This window comes from Vicugna pacos, unplaced genomic scaffold, assembly GCF_048564905.1.
Source record: "Vicugna pacos unplaced genomic scaffold, VicPac4 scaffold_21, whole genome shotgun sequence".
In the NCBI taxonomy this organism is placed as follows: Eukaryota; Metazoa; Chordata; class Mammalia; order Artiodactyla; family Camelidae; genus Vicugna; species Vicugna pacos.
The window spans coordinates 18,875,434-18,896,349 of NW_027328742.1; the positions used below are offsets into that span (position 1 = coordinate 18,875,434).

At 46.9% G+C, this 20,916-nt stretch overlaps 1 protein-coding gene and 1 long non-coding RNA gene across 4 annotated transcripts; one reads left to right on the forward strand and one right to left on the reverse strand.

The window, feature by feature from the left end:
- Nucleotides 1-291: 291 nt before the first annotated feature.
- On the reverse strand, nucleotides 292-7,566 carry LOC140694450 (uncharacterized). The gene is made up of 3 exons (XR_012070091.1): nucleotides 7,410-7,566; nucleotides 4,192-4,281; nucleotides 292-1,233 (listed from the first exon to the last, which is right to left on the reverse strand). It is a non-coding gene; the product is annotated as an uncharacterized lncRNA (long non-coding RNA).
- Nucleotides 7,567-8,409: 843 nt separating this feature from the next.
- On the forward strand, nucleotides 8,410-20,377 carry LOC140694416 (tectonic-like complex member MKS1). Of its 3 annotated transcripts, XM_072957675.1 has the most exons (18): nucleotides 8,452-8,531; nucleotides 8,930-9,039; nucleotides 10,305-10,375; nucleotides 10,837-10,992; nucleotides 12,434-12,531; nucleotides 12,716-12,844; nucleotides 13,104-13,208; nucleotides 13,642-13,747; nucleotides 14,288-14,344; nucleotides 15,420-15,462; nucleotides 15,716-15,781; nucleotides 17,281-17,351; nucleotides 17,702-17,765; nucleotides 17,864-17,968; nucleotides 18,660-18,796; nucleotides 19,317-19,399; nucleotides 19,485-19,582; nucleotides 19,678-20,377. In XM_072957675.1, exons 1-18 carry the CDS (start codon nucleotides 8,452-8,454, stop codon nucleotides 19,767-19,769), a joined length of 1,671 nt encoding a protein of 556 aa, XP_072813776.1. In that variant the 3' UTR covers nucleotides 19,770-20,377. The 3 variants fall into 3 exon arrangements, with proteins under 3 accessions (XP_072813775.1, XP_072813776.1, XP_072813774.1); XM_072957674.1 differs by lacking the exons at nucleotides 8,930-9,039; nucleotides 17,864-17,968 and having other exon boundaries at nucleotides 8,410-8,531; nucleotides 18,663-18,796; XM_072957673.1 differs by lacking the exons at nucleotides 8,452-8,531; nucleotides 8,930-9,039; nucleotides 17,864-17,968 and adding an exon at nucleotides 9,144-9,184 and having other exon boundaries at nucleotides 18,663-18,796.
- The last annotated feature ends 539 nt before the right edge of the window (nucleotides 20,378-20,916 follow it).

Genomic DNA, 20,916 nt, shown 5'->3' on the forward strand with positions numbered 1-20,916 from the left:
CGCTAAGAAGGGGGCAGAGGCCAGGGGAGGGGAGAGAAAGAGGCTTTACTGTCCTGCTTTCTTGTTCTTCCCTTTGGAAATACAGGGCTTTCAAGACTCTATAGAATGTCCCTCTACTCTGCAAACAGTAGGGCATGGGTAACGCTTTTTAACTATGGCTTCTGCTAGGCCTTTAACAAAAGAGGAGTATGACCAGGTACTCCAGGAGGAAACAGACTCTGCAGCTTCTTCGATAGCTCATACCTTTTAAAATAAAATTTTTATTTAAGAACAGTTTTAGATTTACAGTATTATTGCAAAAGTAGTACAGAGAGTTCCCATATACCCAGTCTCAGTTTCCACTGTTGTTAACCTTCTACATCACCGTGGTACATTCGTCACAATTAATGAACCGATATTGTTACGTTATTATCAGCTCAGATTCAACATCTCACATTTTAACTTAGGAAAGTCACACTTCTGTGTGCTTCTCCAGAACTCATCTGTGTCTGTTTTACGATGTAAAAATTTAAATTTACTTAACATCAAGCTAAAATGGACACCCCCAGGGACCATGAGCTGTGCTTAGCCTGTGCTCTGGGTTCTCTGAGTTACTCCGGCTATCCCGGGGAGGCGTCCAGCCAGCTTAGGTAGCATGTGCTGTGGAGAGTGAGCCTGGAGTGAGGTCAGAAGATCTATCTCCCTGGGTCCCGACAACTCTGCTCAGTAGATGTGTGACCCCAGGCAGTCATTCCGTCTCTGAACCTCGCCTTCCTCCTCTGGCCATTGGGAACAATAGTGCCAGCCTGTATCACGAGGCGCTGTGACAGCCAACTGCCACCATGGATGCAGACACGGAAAGCATGATTCATGGGTAAGCGATGAATATGGAGATGAGTTCTTAGTCATGAATTTCCCCCCTGAATCCCAGCCCAGTGCCTGGGGCACTGCTACTCCTGATAATTTAATTCAGTCCAGGACAATTTAAATAATAATAATAGTGAGCAGCTACTTCAGCATAAACTTGTTCTTGAGGCATGCTGTCTGTTCGCTGCCTCATCTGAATCCCCAGTTACTGAGGAGGCCAGAAGCTAAACCTAAGACCCACGTCCTCTCTGCTGGGTTGCATTTCACAGGCTCGGTAGGGGGGAGGAATGGAAAGTTTCCTTTCTTTTCTTTTCTTTTTTGGCTTCTGCTGCTGGACTTCCGGTTGGTCCTGGTGACGATGCGGGTCCCTCCCACCATGGGCTGCTTCTGATGAGGAGAAAGAAAGAGTTCATAGGGACTGTAGGCTCTACCCTATCTCCCCAGCAAAGCTAGGCAGCTCTCGTTTTTCCATCTGGGGGTGGTGTGGATGTGCAAAACACTGTCTCCAGCCTAAGGACAGCAGCTGCCCACACAGGATTTCTTCTCTTGAACTCGGCCACTCAGGCTAGATGCTGCCACTTCTCAGAAGTCCCCGTGGGCCTGGCTACTGCCCAGGGGTGATGCCTGTCTCCCGGAACATAGCCTAGCGGGGTTTCCTAGCCTCACATCCTAAAACCAGCCTGCAGTGCTGACAGTTACTCACGTTTTCTCTTTTCCCTTCCAGTTGCAAACTCTAGGAGGCTCACCTTAATCCAAGTACCTGGGCCCCCTGAGTCAATGACCTCACTCTTAGCTTCCCCTGGCCAAAGCCTAGAATTTCCCCCCTGAATCCCAGCCCAGTGCCTGGGGCACTGCTACTCCTGATAATTTAATTCAGTCCAGGACAATTCAAATAATTCTGCATTGAGCAATCGTTTGGGTGCCCCGAAGACACAAAGATAAATCGAGCCTGGTTCTTCCTCTTAATAAGCTCACTGATCAGTGGGGCAGAAAAATATAGAAAAAGGTAATTGTTCACTTATTGAGCAAGTGTCTATCATGTACGTGCCAGGCACTGATGTTCTGAGATGTCTTGGGACTCAAGATAGATCTGACTTCTGCCTCTGTGGAGCTTAGAGTTGACAATAATTTTTTTAAATAACATTTTTAATTGTATGACTGCAAAGTGTGAGAGTGTAACCTGTCTTTGATTCAGCCTTCCTGGAACTTATAAAATCTACAAAAATAAAATAGAAGCCTACAGTCTCAGATTAGGGATCTGCGAACTTTTGGCTCATCGCTGCATCTGGAGCAAGAGATCATGGCTCCAACAAGTGTAGCTCTGATCATTCCCCTTTGTGGGATATTTTGAGTGTTCACATAACCCTGGATTTCCTTTGCTATTTTTGTCTTTTAAAATTCTCCAAGAAATCTAATGTAGAAGTTCCTCTTCTTAATACAATTAAGCTGTATCACCATGGGCTGATGGGCTAAAAGAAGTTGCTGACAATCCTACACCCTGAAATTTCCCCATCCTCCTAATGCAACAGCATGAGTTGTACAAGAACCCTCTTTCAGGACACATCAGTTTAACTCCTTGCTATACAGAGTGTGGTCCATGGGTCAGCAGTGTTCGCATCACCTGGGAGCCTGTCAGAAGTGCAGACTCAGTTCCCTCCCTAGACCTACTGATCGGAATCCTCATTTGAACAAGATCCCCAGGTGATTTTTTGCATATTAAACTTCAAGAGGCAGACAAGCCAATTATTTCACGACCACCTAAAGAGGATTGTTAACCTTCCAAGCCAGGATCAAGCCCTATCTCTCCAGGTCGGCCCATTCCATCAAGTTTCAGATCTGTTCCTTATAGCATTCCTACTTACTGGCACCAAATGCTGCAACACTTAGCATGCATTTGCTGGGTCCAAGTCACCAAAAACTCAACTCAAATTGGCTTAGCTACTAGGGAAATGTCCAAGGTGGATGCGGGATACAATAATGGGTGGTCATTATCCTATGTTTCCATATTTTTGTTGTCATTTTTGTTATTTTTCTTTTGTAAAAAATTGTGGTAAAATACACACAACATAAAATTTACCATCTTAACAATTTTAAGTTCAGTACTAAGTATATTCACATTGTTGTGCAGTCAATCTCTGTTCCACATTTTTGATCATCTGAAATATAAAAATGGTAGTATCTACAAATCCCAAATTCCCAATTTATCCCTCCCCACCTCCTTTCCCCCTCTGATAACCATAAGTTTGTCTTTGAATATAGACTTTTAAAAGATCATCGCTAATTTGGGAAAAGTCAATGGATTTTAATGAGATTAAACTTGAAATAATCTTAGAGTTGGCAGAAAGTTCTGCCATTTATTAGAATGTATTGAAGAGATTAATTTCTTTATATTTCCAGGAGAATACCAAGAGGAGAAACATGGAAGGTAAATTTTTAAGTCCCTGTGTTTCCAAAAATTGAAACCTCTTCTTAAAGGGGGAGAGGCCATAGGAACCAACGTTCTCAGAGTTCTGCCATTTAGAACACTCCTGTTGCTCCACGTCTTGACATGCCACTGAAGACCTGCGCTAACTTGTTGGGACGCACTGTAGAGAAAATGGGGCTGCCCACGATAAAGCAATTAATTGTCAAAAGCTGAGCATGTTTCTTAAGAAAAGGCATTTGAGATCTGGCTAGGACTTACAAATGAACTGTTTCAGAGGCTGAGTTTCTGGGTCCTGCTGACCTATTTTATTCTCCTCTGATTCGGGTAATGTCCATGTGGTAATAATACCTGCGCAGTCCCACCTGTTCTGCCTGTTGACACACTGCCTGGAAGGGGCTGGGGAAAGGTGAGGATGCGCACTCTCTTGGTGCCCTGAATAAGCTGGCCCGTAAGTAACACTCCCACACCAGACTTTTCTGGGATTAACCTCTCCAAAGCATACTTGTAGCAGATATTGTTAGTGCCCTGCCCAGGTTCCCTTGACCAGATGCTGAGCATAACAGCTCATCCCGGACTGCCCTTGGCTGATGGAAGCTATCTAGCCCAACAGCATGAGTTCCCATGAGGTTCCATTCCATTTCTTCCAGGAAATCAATCATTTCTCCAAGGAGCCCTGATTCCTTCTGATGGAGAATGATATTTAGAAACCAAGTCTGGGTACTGGGAATGCTCATTTCTGCTGGAGAGTAACTGCTTCTGGACTCTGTCAGTGGGCAGAGCTAGGTACCGTGTGGATGGGTAGTACTCATATATACTTAAAATTCGTATTTCATGTCTGACTCTGTCTTTATACATATCTTTTAAAATACCCAGGGGTTTTATTGCTAACTCTGATTAGGCACCACAGGGTTCATTCTTACCTTTACCTCCTTTCCTTGCTTGTAATTTCTTTCTCAGACAGTCAGAAACATGGCTCTTGTTATGTCCAGTAGTTTATTATTTGTTCAACCCTAGTATACATAGAAAATGGTTTCAGAATTGAAACTCATACCCCTTTGAGAAAGAAATTTGCCAACTTGAGTAGGGCATTTGTGGACAGTTTTTTGTCTTTAGCCTTCAGTTTCCATTAAAACACTGCTTTCCAGAGTTATTTCGGTTGGCTCCTTTCTTTCTCACTCCCTTCAGTGTGGTTATGTAAGTATTTTGTAACACAGTTACAGTTGGACTCCGTTGTCATAGCCTGCATTCCAATTTGAGTCCTTCTCATAACTTGGTTAATAGTTTAAATGTTACATACAGTGACATCCACTCATTGTGACCCACAATTCTGTAGATTTTTAATAAATGCCTAGTTCCATACAGGATAGCTCCCTTACCTCCTAAATTCTCTTATTCTGCCTCTTTATAGTCAAACCCTATTCCCAGATCCAACCCCAGGTGACCACTGATCTGTGTTCCATCTTTATAGTTTTCCTTTTTTCTAGAACGTCATATAAAAGAAACCACATGGCATGTAGCCTTCTGTGTCCAGCTGCTTTCTTCCGCTTAGCATAATGATTTTTGAGATTCATCCTAGTGGTTTTCTGTAGCAGTATTTACCTCGTTTTTATTGTGGAGTAGTATCCCATTGAATAGATATTATACAATTGTCGATATCATACAATTTGTTTAAATATTTACATGTTGGTGGACGTTTGCACTCCTTCCCATCTTTACTAGTATGAATAAATTGCTATGCATATTTACATCTGGGTCTTTGTATGGACATGTGTCGTTACTGCTCTTGAGTAAATAATTAAGAGTGGGAGTGCTAGATCTTAAGGTAGGTAAATGTTTCACTTTCTAAGAAATGTCCATTTTTCCAAAGCAGCTGTACTATTTTGTATTCTGACCAGCAATTTCACGAGTCCGAGTTGCTTCACATCTTCACCAGCATCTGGTATTGTCTACCATTAAATGTTAGCATTCTAAGAGGTATAATAGGTGTGTAGTGGTATCTTATTATGGTTTTAATATGCATTTCATTGATAACTAATGATGTTGAACATCTTTTCACAGACTTATTGCCAATCATGTACCTTTGGTGAAGTGCCTGTTCAAATCTTTTGACCATTTAAAAGTAAGATTGTTTGTTTGATGATTACCAAGTTGTAAATGTACTTTTTTTTTTTTCCTGGATATAAGTCCTTTATCAGATATACGTTTTGTAAAGTTTTTTTCCAGTCTGTTTCTTGTCTTTTTCTTAACAAGTGTTCTCTAAGAATAAAAGTTTTTCATTTTGATGAAGAGTAATTTATTAATTTTTTCTTTGATATTTTGTATATTTTGAGTCCTATCTAAAAAAATATTTACCTAACTCAGAGCAAATATTTTCTCTTGTATTTTTGTCTGGTAGTTTTGTAGCTGTATTTCTTACTTTTAGCTCTATGATCCATTTTGCTTTAACTTACTAAATTGTGTAAGGTAAAGAATTAAATTTTTTTGTTTTTGTATTTTACAAATGGATATAAAGTTCTACCATATTTGTTGAGAATATTATCCTTTCTCCATTGAATTATTTTTAGAATTCTGTCAAAGATCGATTGCATATATTTTGGACTCTCTGTCTCATTGATCTATATGTCTATTTTTATGCCAATAGAACAATTTAGTGATTATTATATTTTTGTATTGTCTAGAAATTAAATATAAGTCCTCAACTTTGTTTTTCTTTGTCACTTTTTTTTTTTTGGCTATCTAAGTCTTTTGCATTTCCATGTAAACTTTAGAATCAGCTTGTCAATTCCACAAAAAAACCTGGTGGATCCCTCATACCATACACAAAAATAAACTCAAAATGGCTTAAAGACTTAAACATAAGACAAGACACTATAAACTTCCTAGAAGAAAACACAGGCAAAATATTTTCTGACATAAATCTCAGCAATGTTCTTCTAGGGCAGTCTACCCAGGCAATAGAAATAAAAGCAAAAATAAACAAATGGACTTAAACATAAGCTTTTGCACAGCAAAGGAAATCATAAGCAAAACAAAAAGACAACCTACATAATGGGAGAAAATATGTGCAAATGATATGACTGACAAGGGCCTAATTTCCAGAATATACAAACAACTCATATAACTCAATAACAAAAAAACAAACAACCCAGTTCAAAAATGGGCAGAAGACCTAAACAAGCAATTCTCGAGTGAAGACATACAAATGGACAACAGACACATGAAAAAATGCTCAATATCACTAATTATCAAAGAAATGCAAATCAAAACTACAATGAGATATCGCCTCACACCAGTCAGAATGGCCATCATTCAAAAGTCCACAAACAATAAATGCTGGAGAGGCTGTGGAGAAAAGGGAACCCTTTACACTGTTGGTAGGAATGTAGTTTGGTGCAACTATTATGGAAAACAGTATGGAGATTCCTCCAAAAACTAAAAATAGATTTACCATATGACCCAGCAATCCCACTCCTGGGCATATATCCAGAAAGAAGTCTAATTTGAAAAGATACGTGCACCCCAGTGTTCATAGTAGCACTGAATACAATAGCCAAGATATGGAAATAAACTAAATGTCCATTAACAGATGACTGGATAAAGAAGTCATGGTATATTTATACGATGGAATTCTACTCAGCCATAAAAAAGAATAAAATAATGTCACTTGCTGCAACATGGATGGACCTGGAGATTGTCATTCTAAGTGAAGTAAGCCAGAAAGAGAAAGAAAAATACCATATGATACCACTCTATGTGGAATCTAAAAAGAAAAGAAAAAAAGAAGACACAAATGAACTTATCTACAAAACAGAAACAGACTCACAGACATAATAAATAAACTATGGTTAGCAAGGGGGAAAGGGGGTGAGAAGAGATAAATTGGGAGTTTGAGATTTACAAATACTAACTACTATATATAAAATAGATAAACAAGTTTCTTCTGTATAGCATAGGAAACTATATTCAGTATCTTGCAGTAACCTATAATGAAAATGAATACATGTATGTATATGTATGACTGAAATATTATGCTGTACATCAGAAATTGATACATTGTAAACTGACTATAAAAAAAGATAAAATCTTAAAAAAAAAACCAAACCCAAACCAAACCAAACCAAAAGAACACAATACTTACTTAAAGGGTTTCTAGGAGGACTGGGGACAATGGAAACAGAGTGCCCAGGCTGTAGAAGATCTTAAATAAATAGGGTTATTGTTATGGTGAGTCCTTGGTGTTAAACAACAGTAGCATTGTTGCTTAGGGCTCCCAACGCCATATAATCAAACTGGCATTATATTCTTGAGTTCAGGGGACAATTGCTTACTCTGTTGGAGGAGCAGTAAATGTCAAAGACTGGTAACTGTTGACATCCCCAAGGTGCCAGAGAGCCAGACTCGAGGTTACAGTGTGTCCTGCCTTTGACAGGCCAATGAAGCACGTCTTCAGAATGGCATTTTGTTGGCTATTCCTGAGGTGGCTTAGGTGGCCATCTAAGGTGGCTTAAAAATCCGGAAATAACACACGCAGGGGAAAAACCAGTGCAATAATAACACATTTTCCTTCCTTACTGTTAGCTTCCTTGTTTTTTCTTTCTCTGATTCAGTGAATGCCAACACAAGGATTATTAAATCTCCTGACATTTTCGTTTTCTTCCAAGAATGTATCTTCATGTCTGAGTAATTGTCATCACCTCCCCTGGTGAGGGGGGAAGAATGGGTACATTCTGTGAGTCACGTCCACTGATTTACAGGCCAAAGTTTCCCAGCATTCAGTGGAAGGCCGAGTCGTGTGGCAGACAAACTAGTAGCTGAGAACTCAGGACACTTGGGTTTGGTCTCCATCACCATTTCTGTCTGAATCTCTGTAAAAGGGGCCGATGGTTCTGCTTTAGTTTCCTCGTTTGGAAAGTGCATCAAGCCTGGCCTTGGGTATAAGCGCGCTTCGTTCGCACACGTTCTAAGCGGTGACCCCAAAAGGACCCCGGCTTGAGCGCACAACGGGGCTCCGCCCGGGTGGCGCCCGCGCTGGGCAGGCGGCTGCGGCGGCGCGTGGGGAACCGCGAGTTGCGCGCGCAGCGCCTCCGCCGCCTCCCGAACCCCCGCCCCCGTTGCCAGGGGGACTGGGGCGACGCGCTTTCCGGCCGCGGCGCGGCGCGGCGCGGCGCGGCGCGGCTGTCATGGCGGAGGCCGCCTGGAGCACAGACACCGGAGAGGCCGTGTATTGCTCCCGGGACCCCGTGCGCAACCTCCGCCTCCGGTAGTCGCGTTGCCTCAGAGCTCCGTGCTTTTATGCTCTCAGATAGTTGGAACCTGAACTACAGTTCTCGGTTGTTCAGGGCCCCTACTTCCGTTTGCAATCCTGACCTCTGCCCGGTCTCCCCGCGTCTCCCTCACCACCCGGAACCCTCTTCAACTCACAGCTTCCAGACCCACCCTTTCAGGACCTTTCCTTTCCCACATTCCTCGGAGCCCTGTGTCCCCAGTGTACTTTCTCATCCTTACTCTTCTCCTTAGGACCCCGTGCCCCACTCACCTCCCTCTCTGTTGCCTTAGCCCTCCCCTCTACTGTGTTTTGTTTCCCCCGTTTTTGCTCTGTGTTTATCTCCTGGTTGTGTGTCTTGTAACGGGTATTTGGGGCTTCGCTTTCCCTGGCAGAGTCCACCTGCAAAGAATCACATCAAGCAACTACCTCCATTACCAGCCTGCTGCCCAGGCCGGAAAGGACCTCATAGACTTGGCCACTTTTAGGCCTCCCTCAACCGCCAGTGGGTGTATGGTGGTGATGTGGCCCCTTGGGGATCTGGGGAAGGGCCTAGGGTGAGGTTACCTCTTAAGACAAAGTAGACCCAGGTCTGTAGTCTGGGGAAAGGCATAAAGAGGTTGAGTTTCTTGTCCAAGGTCACATGGCTGGTAAGCGTTGAAGCCAGGATTTGATCCCAGGCAGTTTAAACTACATTATGTTGCATAAAAATTGAATAAGCGTAATTCCTGCCATCAAGATACTGATCTGAATTGTGGTCAAATGTAGTGAAATAGCAAATACCATACTTTAGATATGTTATAAATTTGCCTGTCAACCTAAATACCATTTGTGGCATTTTTTTTTTTTCTAAGAAAGAATGCTCCAGGCTTGAAATATACTTACAAACCCTTTTCAAAACAATTTACAAATGGGGGTCTGCTTGGGAAATGTATATATGAACATCATTTTTACTCTTGCAGTTTTCCTTATCTGGGAAGCCAGAAAAGTGAGCAAGAGAGGACATTGTGTTTGTGTTAGGTCACTGCTCTCTCTGCTTTTGTTGTCTGTTCAAAAATATTTCTGAGCAAGAGTGTGAGCTGGTGGGTTGTGAAGCATGTATCTTTGAAAAAGGCATACCCAGCCAGGAGTATATGTATTAGATTTGGTTCTTTAAAAAAAATCTGTTCTTTGCAGGGAGGGTAGAGCCCATGCTTAGCATGTATGAGATCCTGGGTTTGACTCCCAGTACCTCCATTAAAAAAAAAAGAAAAAGAAAATGGGCGAAGGATGTGAATGTACAATCTGAAAAGAATAAATACTAACTGCAGACAAGATTTAAAATAAAAGTTATTCGACTTTCCTTTTCTTTACTAATACTTAGTCTCTTAAGGTTACAGTGTTTGATTCTAGATATATGGTTTCAGGAATAGTAAAGATAAAAACACCACAGTTTTTTTTCTAGCAAATATTGACAGTTGGGATTGAGGAAGAGCCATTCAGCCTATTTCTAAATTTCAGTGCCTCACACTGAGTTAGAATAAATAATTCCTGGAAGGCATGACTTCCATTTATCCAGATTAGTGATTAAGACTTCTTAGGTCCTAATCTTGGCTTCTACACATATCTACAGCATCTCTAGAGTGAGTCTAGGGTGAGTGCTTAATAAACCAGTGAGTTCCAACAGGTTTTGTGGCAAATGTAAGAGCAGGGACTTTGGTTATAACCAACTACAGAGCAAGAAGTGGTGCTGGTTTGGCTCAAACAATTGACTCTCTGTTGTCTTTGGAGGTGGACACCGCCCAGATGAAGATGAAGAGGAGGAGGCTGTGATTGGGTGGCAAGAGAAGCTCTTTAGCCAGGTGAGCCAGTGCCACTTGTCTGCTCAGTCTACCTCCACCTGGTCCACCTCCCACCTGGCTGGTAGCTGGGAAAGATTCTTGATCCATATCGCCAAACTGATTTCCAGAAGGTTGTAGCAGTTGTATACTTCCCACTGCTGTATTCACGGGGTCAGTGTAACATCATGCCTGCCACTACCCAGTTTTGTGATCCTGGCTAAGGCACTTTCCACCTCTGGGCCACAGAAAGAATTACTGTTTTGCTATGTCAATTCTGTAACAGTAGAGTTGAATTAGACTATCACTCTGGTTCCTTTTAGCTCTAATCTCCTTTGGATCCCCTGTCCTCCATTAGTTTAGACAAATGAGAGTTGGTTGTGAAAATGTGTTGGATTGCATCATCTCTATAGAGCTGATTTGACCAGTTACAGGAAAAAAATTTGACCTATTCTTAGTAGATCTCTGTTTCCTTGTGACCTCAGTTTGAAGTAGATCTGTATCAAAATGAAGCAGCCTGCCAGAGTCCTTTGGATCATCAGTACCGTCAAGAGATTCTGAAGCTGGAGGATTCGGATGGCAGGAAGAACCGACGAATCTTTACTTACACTGACTCTGACAGATTCACCAACTTGGAGGAGGTATTGTTCTTTTCCCAAGTCCCATAGCTCCCTTCACCTTTGCCTTCCCTAGCTTTCTGGCCCCACTGTCTGTTAAGACAGAAGCCTGTTCAGGGGAGATGGAGAGCCTGTCTAGGAGCCACGGTGTGCCACTGGCAGCCAGGCCAGAGTAGGTGGGCACAGTCCGCAGGTGCTGTGGCTGCAGCTCCCTGCTCCACCTGCTGGAGGGACTGGGGGAGCCAGCAGTGTCTCTATTTTTATTTTATTTTATTTTTAATTTTTCGCCACAATTCAGCAGCTGCTTCTCAAAACCCACAAGACCGAAACAGACAAAGATTGTGTTTGTACAAAGCACAGTTGGGCCAAGAAACTCATCTCAGAAAGGGACTTTTCCCCTCTGTTTAAGGCAAGTTTGAGACTCTGAGTCACGAGAGACCATTTGGCAGGGAGATGGTGGCAGGTCTCTGGCCAAACTCAGCCTTTTGTGTATGGCTGCCTGCCGGAGGTACATGGCATCGTGGTGAGATGAGCTTGCAGTGGGGACTTCCCTGTCAAGCCACTTGCCCAAAAGGGTCCTGGAGATCATTTAAAGTGTCCATAGAAATGTGGCAGTATCTCTAATGCTAGACTTGCAGACTGTAAATTGGGAGAAACAGCCACTGGGCTTTTCCTCCATGCATCGTGAGATCAGACAGGTGGGTGGAGTCTAGAACCATATAGATCAAATTCAACATGGATTCAGCCAAAGCTGAATATATATGAGTTTTAAGAGGAATTCAGTACAACACAGGGAATGGCTTATGTCCTCATTTTGCCTGTGACAACATGCCCTCGGGGATTTCAGTTTTACCTTTTCTTCAGTCACTGCATGATGTATTCTTTTTAGTGAGATTTCAAACTCCTTGAGGGAGAGTAGAGCGTGTATTTTCTGATTTTTGTCTGTGACCTTGTAGATTTCTGCAAGGAGCAGGTGTTAGGTGAACGTTTTTGAAAGGTTGATGCTTTCATTAGGAAAGCTGTGGGTTGGTAGATACAAAGTTTGGGTTGTCTGTTTTGGTAAAGAAAATTACAGTGAAGTGCTCATTACCCATGTGCGGATTCTCTACAGAACACTTGTATTACATGTGGCATCTTCCAGCTACCTAGTGAATGTCAACGTCTAGCAGGCAGACTCACCCAACTTTTTGGTGGTATGTGCTTAGAGACTGCAGGCTCATTTTAATATTAGCACAAATAAATTCATTTCTGAAGGGTAGGATGCTGCTGAAATCTTAGGGCAAACCAAGGCTTGGTTGGACTGTCCTTTGGGTTGTCCCCTCCATTAACATGTGTAACTGTGAGGTGGCTGTGCCTCTTAGGGTCAGGTCTCGGGTGAGGTTTCAGAAGGAGGACTTCCCTCCAGGTGCTTGGTCCCATGTGGCCCTGACCAGATGGCTTACACAGGGCTGCCCTGTTTTCCCAGCACTGTCAGAAAATGACCACCGCAGCCAGTGAGATGCCATCCTTCCTGGTCGAGCGAATGGCAAATGTCAGGCGGCGCCGGCAAGACAGGCAAGGGATGTGAGTACCAGTGTGGATGGCGGCTGGGGGGCCTTTGTGGTCCTTCCAGGCCAGTGTTCTGTCTGCCTGCTGACTCAAGTGTCCCATTCTGCAGAGGCCCCCACCCTGGTGTGCTCCCCTATGTTCCTCCTTCAGGCTCTTCTTGGGGGGCCAGGGGAGTGACCCTTCCTGTGGTGTCTCCCAGGGAGGGTGGCATCCTTAAGTCACGAATCGTCACCTGGGAGCCCTCAGAAGAGTTTGTGAGGAACAATCATGTCATCAACACCCCTCTTCAGACGATGTACATCATGGCAGACCTGGGGCCCTATGGAAAGTGAGTGCAGCCCCTCGTGGCCCGGCTCAGACCCTCATCCTTCCTCCTTTCCCTACCCGCCACCCCCCGTTGTAGTCATCCCAGGTATGTGGGAGGGAGGGACTGTTTTCTTCTTTTTTCTCTTTGGAAGAAAGTATTTTGCCATGACAGTTCTCACTACAGCCTCTGTCCTCTCTGACGTGGGCTGCCTACCTCTTCCTCTTTCCCTGGAGGTGGGACCAGTGACCTTGGACCCTGGTGTGGATTCCCTGGTTTCTAGGCTTGGCTATAAGAAGTATGAACACGTCCTCTGTACTCTGAAGGTGGACAGCAATGGTGTGATCACAGTAAAACCTGACTTCACTGGCCTCAAAGGACCCTACAGGTGAGGAGAGGAGGAAGGGGACAGTGGACACCGGCACTCCTTTCCTTGTCTTCCCTTCTTGCCCCTGGTTGAGGAGCGTCTCAGAAAGCCCTTCGTCTGTTCTAACTCTTAAATTCCCGGCCGGGGGTTCATATTCTCTTCCAGGCCATAGACCCTTAGGACACTGGGCATCCTGTTCTCAGAAAATGTGCAGCTACACTGATTTGAAAGTGATGACTTCAGCAGTGTAGTTCAGTGAAAATAATTCTCTGCGCTGCTGCACGCAGGGACTGACCCAGACGGGGCGCAATGGGCTTGGCCAGGGCTTTTCCTCCGGGCTGACCTCTTCTGTCTTAGAGTAACAGAACCGCAACTCGGCTCATCCCCGGGCTGGGTCTGCAGGGCCCCATCTCCTGTCATCAGAGTTAGCCCTTTTGTGGCTTCGACTTTACAGAATTGAGACGGGGGAGAAGCCGGAGCTGTGGAAGTATACGATTGACAACGTGTCGTCCCTCGCACAGCCTGAGGAGGAGGAGCGAGAGCAGCGTGTGTTCAAGGACGTAAGAGCTGGTTCGTCCCAAGTACCGGAGAGCGGGGAGTGAGGCCCCGTCCAAGGCTGAGGTCTGCAGCTGCGAGGTCTCGCTCTTAACGGCCCCTCCTGGCTTAGGAGTCGCCGCTGACATCTCACATACACGCTTTTGGTCCTGTTGTAAGATCGTCATAATAACGACCATTTACTTGAGCATGTACCATGCTCCACGCAAGGCCCTTCACATGCTTTAGGTTATTTAGACTGTACCACAGCCCTCTGCGGTGAATACCTTTATTGTTACCGTTTTATAAGTGAGGAAATGGAGACTGAGAAGCAGCTGAGCGTTCTGCCCGAGGTCGCGTAAGCGCGAGAGCCAGGCCGGTCCCAGACCCGCGGACTCCGCGCCCTCCGGGCCTCACTGGGACGAAGCTGGCAGCGGCTGGGATGCTCCGGCCTCCAGCTCTTGGTGGCAGTTCCCGCTCCTGCTGCTTGTCTCCCTCCCGTTTGGAACTGGACCCCGGCCTGGCTGGGGTCACCTCTCAAGTTCTGGTTTGCTTTGTCTCCTCAGCTGTGTGGCCGCCACAGGGAGTACCTCAGCAGCCTCGTGGGCACCGACTTGGAGACGGTGAGGAGCCCGGCGTCCTGTAGCCCCAGCCCCGCCGGCGGGTGTGTTCAGCTGGAGGGTTCTGACCATCCCTGAGTGCCGTCTTCTCCTCAAGGCCCCCAAGACATACTCCTCAGTGTAAAAAGGAAGTGAAAATTAGCATGTGGAGTGTAATCCTTGTTACGTTTTAACAACATTGCATGTTGATCTAGAACTGTTAGCCTGTAGAAGAAGGTCCCAAAGGGGACACACACTATGGGCGACTTTCTCTGGGCAGTGGGCGGGTTGGAAGATGGCAGGTGGCTGTTGTGTGGTGAGAGGGTTAAATTAGGAATGTTTACTTTTTAGTCTCTAAACTTAGATACTTTTGAGTTCTTATCCGTGGCAGTGTATTTATTTATTGCTTTATAATTAATTTTATAAATATAGGAAGGAAAAATGTCTTCCTTACTCTTCATGTCGCCATTCTTCCTAAGTGCCCCGTAGAGATGGGCTGTCATTTTTGTTTGTCAAATAGTTTGGCTCTTAAAAAACAAAACAGAATAGTGTGAGTTAGTTATTCTGTGGTCCTACTCTGTGTCTTACTGCAAGAGTTCCATTTCTAGATCTGGAAACAAGGATGAAATTACCCAGCGGTCTCCCTCTCTCTCTCTAACAGATGAACTTTCATTATTTTTTACATTGCATTAACATCAGATGTGCGGTGTTAAAAAGCTGGATAAGATAGATACACAAGTGATGAGAAAAGGAAACTGCCTAGTTCCTGGACCGCAGCCCTTTACGGGGAGCAGGGCTCTCTAGTTCTCACTATACGGCAGAAGGCAGCTGTGGATGCTTCTCTTGGCTCTTCTCGAAAATATTCATACTTTGTTGCCCTCCCCACCATTTAAATTAGGTCCTTTCCCCACTGTGTTACATGTTTTAGAAATGGAGGGAACAGATCTGTGGAGAAGTGGCTGGTAGGGCGGAGGTGTGACAGTCAAACACGTGGGTCTGACGTCCAGCGTCAGGTCTCCCGGGGGTTTGCCCGCGGGCTGGAGGAGGGGTGCCGGCGCCCTCAGACCTCCTGACCTGTTCCCACTTCTCTCTGCCTCAGACTGTCCCCGGTGCTCTGCGGCTTTTTGTAAATGGAGAGGTAGGTAAGTGTCTTACCAGACGGAGATCCCTTGATGCTCGGCCGGGGCGGGATGGAGCTGTGGAGTGAGCCGCCCCGCCCCAGTGGACGCCTTGGGTTGTCCGCAGCACTTGGGAGGCTCAGGTGTGAGTCCTTCCTGGAGACAGAGTTCCTGGCTCTCGAGGAACTTATTTTTCCAAGTGTGTGGGCCCTTCAGGACTGGGTCGGGTGCTAAGGGTGATAGGAAAATAAGCTGAGACTGTTTCCTGTTTTCTTAGTTTCAGCCCAAGGCTATGAGTATGACAATCTCTACGTGCACTTCTTTGTGGAACTGCCAACTACTAGTCAGTAATGTTCCTAAGTCTCTCTTTTTGTACGCATTCTGACAGCTTTCCAGAGGCATTCAGTCAGGCTCCCTTCCCCACTCCTCCACTAAAATTGTCGCTGTTCTTTTCAGGGTCATAGATCACTTCCAAGATATGAATCCTGTGGTGACGTCTGCTTTCACCCTGCTTGTCTCTCAGAAGCATTTGCCACAGCCCACTTTCCTCGCTGGAACCCTCCTCTTGGCTTCTGGCTCCATGCTCCTCCTTTCATTGGTGGCTCAGAGGCCTCCTTGGCTGTTTCCTCATCTTCTGTTGATCTAGAATTATTAGCGTATCCAAGGCCGGGCCTGGCCTTCTATTACTCTCTCTCTCTCTACAGTCTTTCTAGGTCTTTCTAGATGGCTTCATCCATCCCATGGCTTCAATACTGCTTGTATGTCTCAGACACCCGGGTTCTCTGTAGCCTTAGCCTCTCCCCTGAACTCTAGACTCCTGTACAATTACTTCTTTGTCATTTCTGCTTAATATGACCAAGAGAACTCTTAATTCCTCCTCTTGCCTCAAACCCGCCCTCATTGTCTTCCCCCACTTAGCAGAATGGCGTTGTCATCTGCATAGTAGCTGATGCCAGAAACCTAGGAAGCATCCTTGATTCCTCACTTTCTCTGGCTGCCTGCATCCGGTCACTCTACCTCCAGTTCCTGTCAGTTCTGTCTCCAGAAGATGTCCTGAATCATCTGTCTTCTCGAGCATCCTGGACCAAGCCACCAAGCATCTCTTGCTTAGGCCAAAGCATTTAGTTTCTAACTTACCCTCTTGCTTCCTGTCTTGCTCCCGAGAGGAACAGTTCACTTGCCGCATATATCATTGCCACATTGAGCCTTTAAAAATGCAAACCAGTTGTCTCTCTTGAACTTAAAACCCCAACAGCTTCCCTTCTCACTTAAAGCAAAATCCAAACTCCATTCCCTGAAGGAGCTGGCCCCTGCCTCTCTCTCCCTTACAACATTCTGGTCATGCTTTCTTTCTATTCTTGAACGCCCATCTGTGGCCTTTTCAGAACCATTTCCTTTGTCTGAAACCTTTTGTGTCATATCTTTGCATGACTGGTTCTGCTTGAGTTTAGGCCTCAGCCTAAGTGTCCTCTCTGAGTGGTGTTCCCTCCCTACGTGGTCTAAATGAGCATCCAAGTCACTCAGTCACTCCTTCACCCTGTTTTATTTTTAGTTTAGCATTTATTACCACCTAAGAGTCTCTTATTGGTTGGTTTGTTGTCTGCACCACCTCTCCTCCACCCCCAACTAGAACGTTAGCATCATGAGAGATAGGAAGCTTTTCTTTCTGGTCACCAAGATGTCCCCGGTGACTGGTCATAGCACATAGCACATTGCAGACACGCAGTACGTGCTAAATGGAGGATTTGTTGCGTGAATGAATGGATAACGGAACTTTGTCTTTTTCTCAACTCCTTGCTCTCCTCCCAGGTAAACTTACTACGTGTGGTCTTTTGCTTTCAGATTGGTCGAGCCCAGCGTTCCAGCAGCTCTCAGGAATCACACAGACCTGTGCCACCAAGTCCCTGGGAATGGTATGGCAACGGGGGGGGTGCCTGGGAGGAGCAGGACTCCTGGGATGGCATGTGATGAGCATCAGGCTGACAGCCTGGGGAAGGTTCCACTGTTGGGTCTGGCCCTTCGCTGTGGGCTCTGCAGGGCTGCCTCGTCCAGGGTCCTCTCTACATTTTTGAAAATGGTCACAGCTTGCATTTGGGTGTCCTTTCACTTCTCAGCCTCTTGCTTCCTACCTGGGGTGATAGTTTATCTTTTCCCCTTGTGGGGATGACCTTGTCATTGGCCACAGGGGAAACAAATTCCCAGTGAGGGCCTGTGCACCCCACGACACTGAGTATGAAATAGTGCTCCTCTCTTTTCGGACAAGGCGGCTTACTTCTCCTACCCGTTCACATTTGAGGCCTCCTTCCTCCACGAGGATGAATCCGCTGGTGAGTGGCCTGGCAGGTCCCTGGCCGTGGGTCTCCGCAGGCCAGGCCGTCTCCCGGGGAGGCCTCCTGTGACCTGGCTGCTGCTCCTACTCATGCAGGTGCCCTCCCGGAGTGGCCTGTGCTCTACTGTGAGGCCCGCTCACTCGACTTCTGGCAGAGGTATCGCGTGGAAGGCTACGGGGCTGTGGTGCTGCCTGCCACCCCAGGGGACCTCTTGTCCCTGCCCTCCACGTGGCCTATGTGCTCTCGCTCCCAGAAACAAGACTAGTACTTCAGAAGATTTGGCCGCTTCTCGTGAGAAGTGGGGATGATTGGGAATTGGAAGCACTTAACTTGCACAACTCCTTGCTCCTTTGGGGCAGATTCCCCTTCTCCATTAGAGACAGCCAGCTGAAGGGACAGCTACCTGAGAAGTTGAGCAGCTCTGGTCTCCGCTCCCAGCAACTCTTGATCTGACTCCTGGCCTTGAGGGGGGCACTGCATGGGAAGTGGGCTACTGGTGGGTGTGTATTGAGTAGATCGGAAGCCTTTCTGAAGTAACAGCCCTGCCGTCTGTTGTGCGCCAGGCACTGTGCTAAGTGCTTCTCGTTTCATTCTCCCCACCACTTGGTGAGGCGTCGGTGTTGCTATTATTTCCATTTTGCTAGATGAGGAGACGGGTTCAGAGAGGTCGAGAAACTTGTCCTGGTGCACAGGTAATAGCTGGCAGAGCAGAAATTGGAATTCTGATTGATTTCCAAATGGGGACCCTAAACCACCATGATGACCTTCACCAGAGGCCAGGTCGTCACCAGGCCAGATGTTTTACTGGTGGCGAGGCCCGTGTCGTTGCTGGGGAGTCAGCAAGGGGCCACGTGCCCGTCCCCGCCGCGGCCCCATTCTCCTCTTCCCGCACAGGCGCACACACCCTGAGAGTCTCCACGTGGAGGCCCCTGGAGCTCGGCACCGTGGCTGAGCTGAGGAGGTTTTTCATTGGCGGCTCTCTGGAGCTGGAGGACCTTTCCTACGTGCGGATACCAGGAACCTTCAAGGTGACTTTTGTCTCTGGGGAGACTTCATGCTGGGAACTTATGTCCCTGTTTCTTCTGGAAAAGGTGGAACCGGGGTTAAGGCCTTTTGCCCATTGCTTCATTATTGCTTAGTCCCTTCCTTCCTGTGTCTTCAGCTGGAAGTCTTGACCGTATCTTAAACTAGGTACAGACATCCACACGCTGTCCTAGGAGAGCTGTGGAAAACAGTGCACTTAGAGATCTCCCCTGGTCCCTGTCAGAATAACCAGCGCCTCCTTCCAGCCCATCCTTGAGGCTTCCAGAATCAGAGGGTTGGCAGGCAGCTTACAAGACTGCTGGTACTCAACGGAGGTTGGAATGTGCCCTGATTTACAGTTGGGAGCCCAATGTTAGCCTTGAGGTGATGGAGTCTGGGTGTTGGAATGAAGTTTCCCCAACAGAACTGTTCTCCCCAAGAATGGGAATAAGAATGGGAGTGAGGCCAGCATGGTGCCTGGGGTCTAGAAGCCAACAGAAACCTGACGCTAACTGGATGCCGCAGGGGGAGCGTCTGAGCCACTTTGGACTCCACACGGAGACCACGGGCAGTGTCACCTTCCACCTACACTGTCTGCAGCAGTCCAGGTGAGTGGCCCTGGCCCTCTGCCTTGGGGCTCTTCATCCCAAGGGCTGGAGAGCAGCCGTGGCCATGTGGCGGGCTCCCCTGCAGGGCCTTCATGGAGTCAAGTTCCCTGCGGAAGAGGATGCGGAGTGTGTTGGACCGTCTGGAGGGTTTCAGCCAGCAGAGTTCCATTCACAATGTGCTGGGTAGGCTCCCCCTCCCCCAGCCAGCCACCCAGCATCCACATGGGCCCATTTCCCGCCACCATGGCAGCTGACTCCTGTGTCTGCTTCCCTCACAGAGGCCTTCCGTCGAGCCCGGCGCCGCATGCAGGAGGCCCGAGAAAGCCTTCCCCAGGACCTAGTGAGCCCCTCGGGAGCCATGGTCCGCTAGCTCGCTGCAGCCCTGGCCTTCCACATAGAACAACAAGACGACTGGTAGCCAAGGCCATGCCCTCCCGCCTCTTCATCTTTCTGATTAGAGATCACAATGCCCTGCTGAAAGCTGGCATCACTGAGAGAATCCCAGGCCGGCCCCCCCTGCCTCATCTCCAGCTGCCTCATCTTCAAAGCTGAAGACCTTGTGGCCCTCATGTGGTCCCCTTCTGCATATGTCAGACACTGCAAGTGGGCATCACAAGGCAGGCTTTTTGGTTTGAGGGCAGTTTGGGGGTGGGCCCAGAGTTAATTCTGTCCTCGCCTCAGCCTCCTCCCGGCCTGTCTCACAGCCTCAGTGGCAGAGCTGCAGTGCCTTCCGCTCCACACCTGCTTTATGAACGGAGGCTCGAGAAGGAAGGCAGGCGAGAGAGATCTCACAGTCCCGGCCCGAGTCCAGCTCCTCTTCCCAGGGTAGCCTCCCCTACTACCGGGAGCTAGCTACATTTGCGATAGAACTTATTTCTGGAGTAAATGAAGGCTGAAGGCAGTGCCCAGTCCTTTCTGCTAGCTGGCTGGTATCTTTTATTGTGTTTTTTTTACATAAAGACTTTTTATACTGACTGATATTCTGTCCCCTGATTTTCTGTTCAGGTCGCTGGCGTGGCTGAGGTATTCTCCTCCTTAATGCCGAGGCCCCCATGCCGCTGCCTTTCCCAGTCCCTGCCTTTTTGTATTCCAGAGTGTTTCTTTTGATTCTCTAAACTCAGCCCCCGGGAGAGGCTCAGAGGCTAGTGCCAACTGTGTCTTGGCAGCACTCCTTTTAAACATCTGGAGCAAAGCATGGGACTGAGGTCATGCCCTCCCCAGCCCAATGCAGATACCAGCTTCTGCCCTCAGCGATGCTTTATTGGTAGAAGCAGAGTGTGCTGCCCACCTGCAGTCTCCAGGGAAAGACCGTGGGTGGAGTGGCTAGAGGCTGGGACTCTGTGGCCCCCGTCATAGGCAGGGGTCAGGGACAGGCTGGGAAATAGAAGAAAGTGGCTGGAAACCTTCCAGATGACTCTTCTTGCCAGGTCCTGAAGGCCCCTTGTTTGGTTCGCAAGTCCTTGCACCTGGAGCCGATGTGCAACCTAATAGGTAAGAGGCTCCGTTAGGAGGAGGGT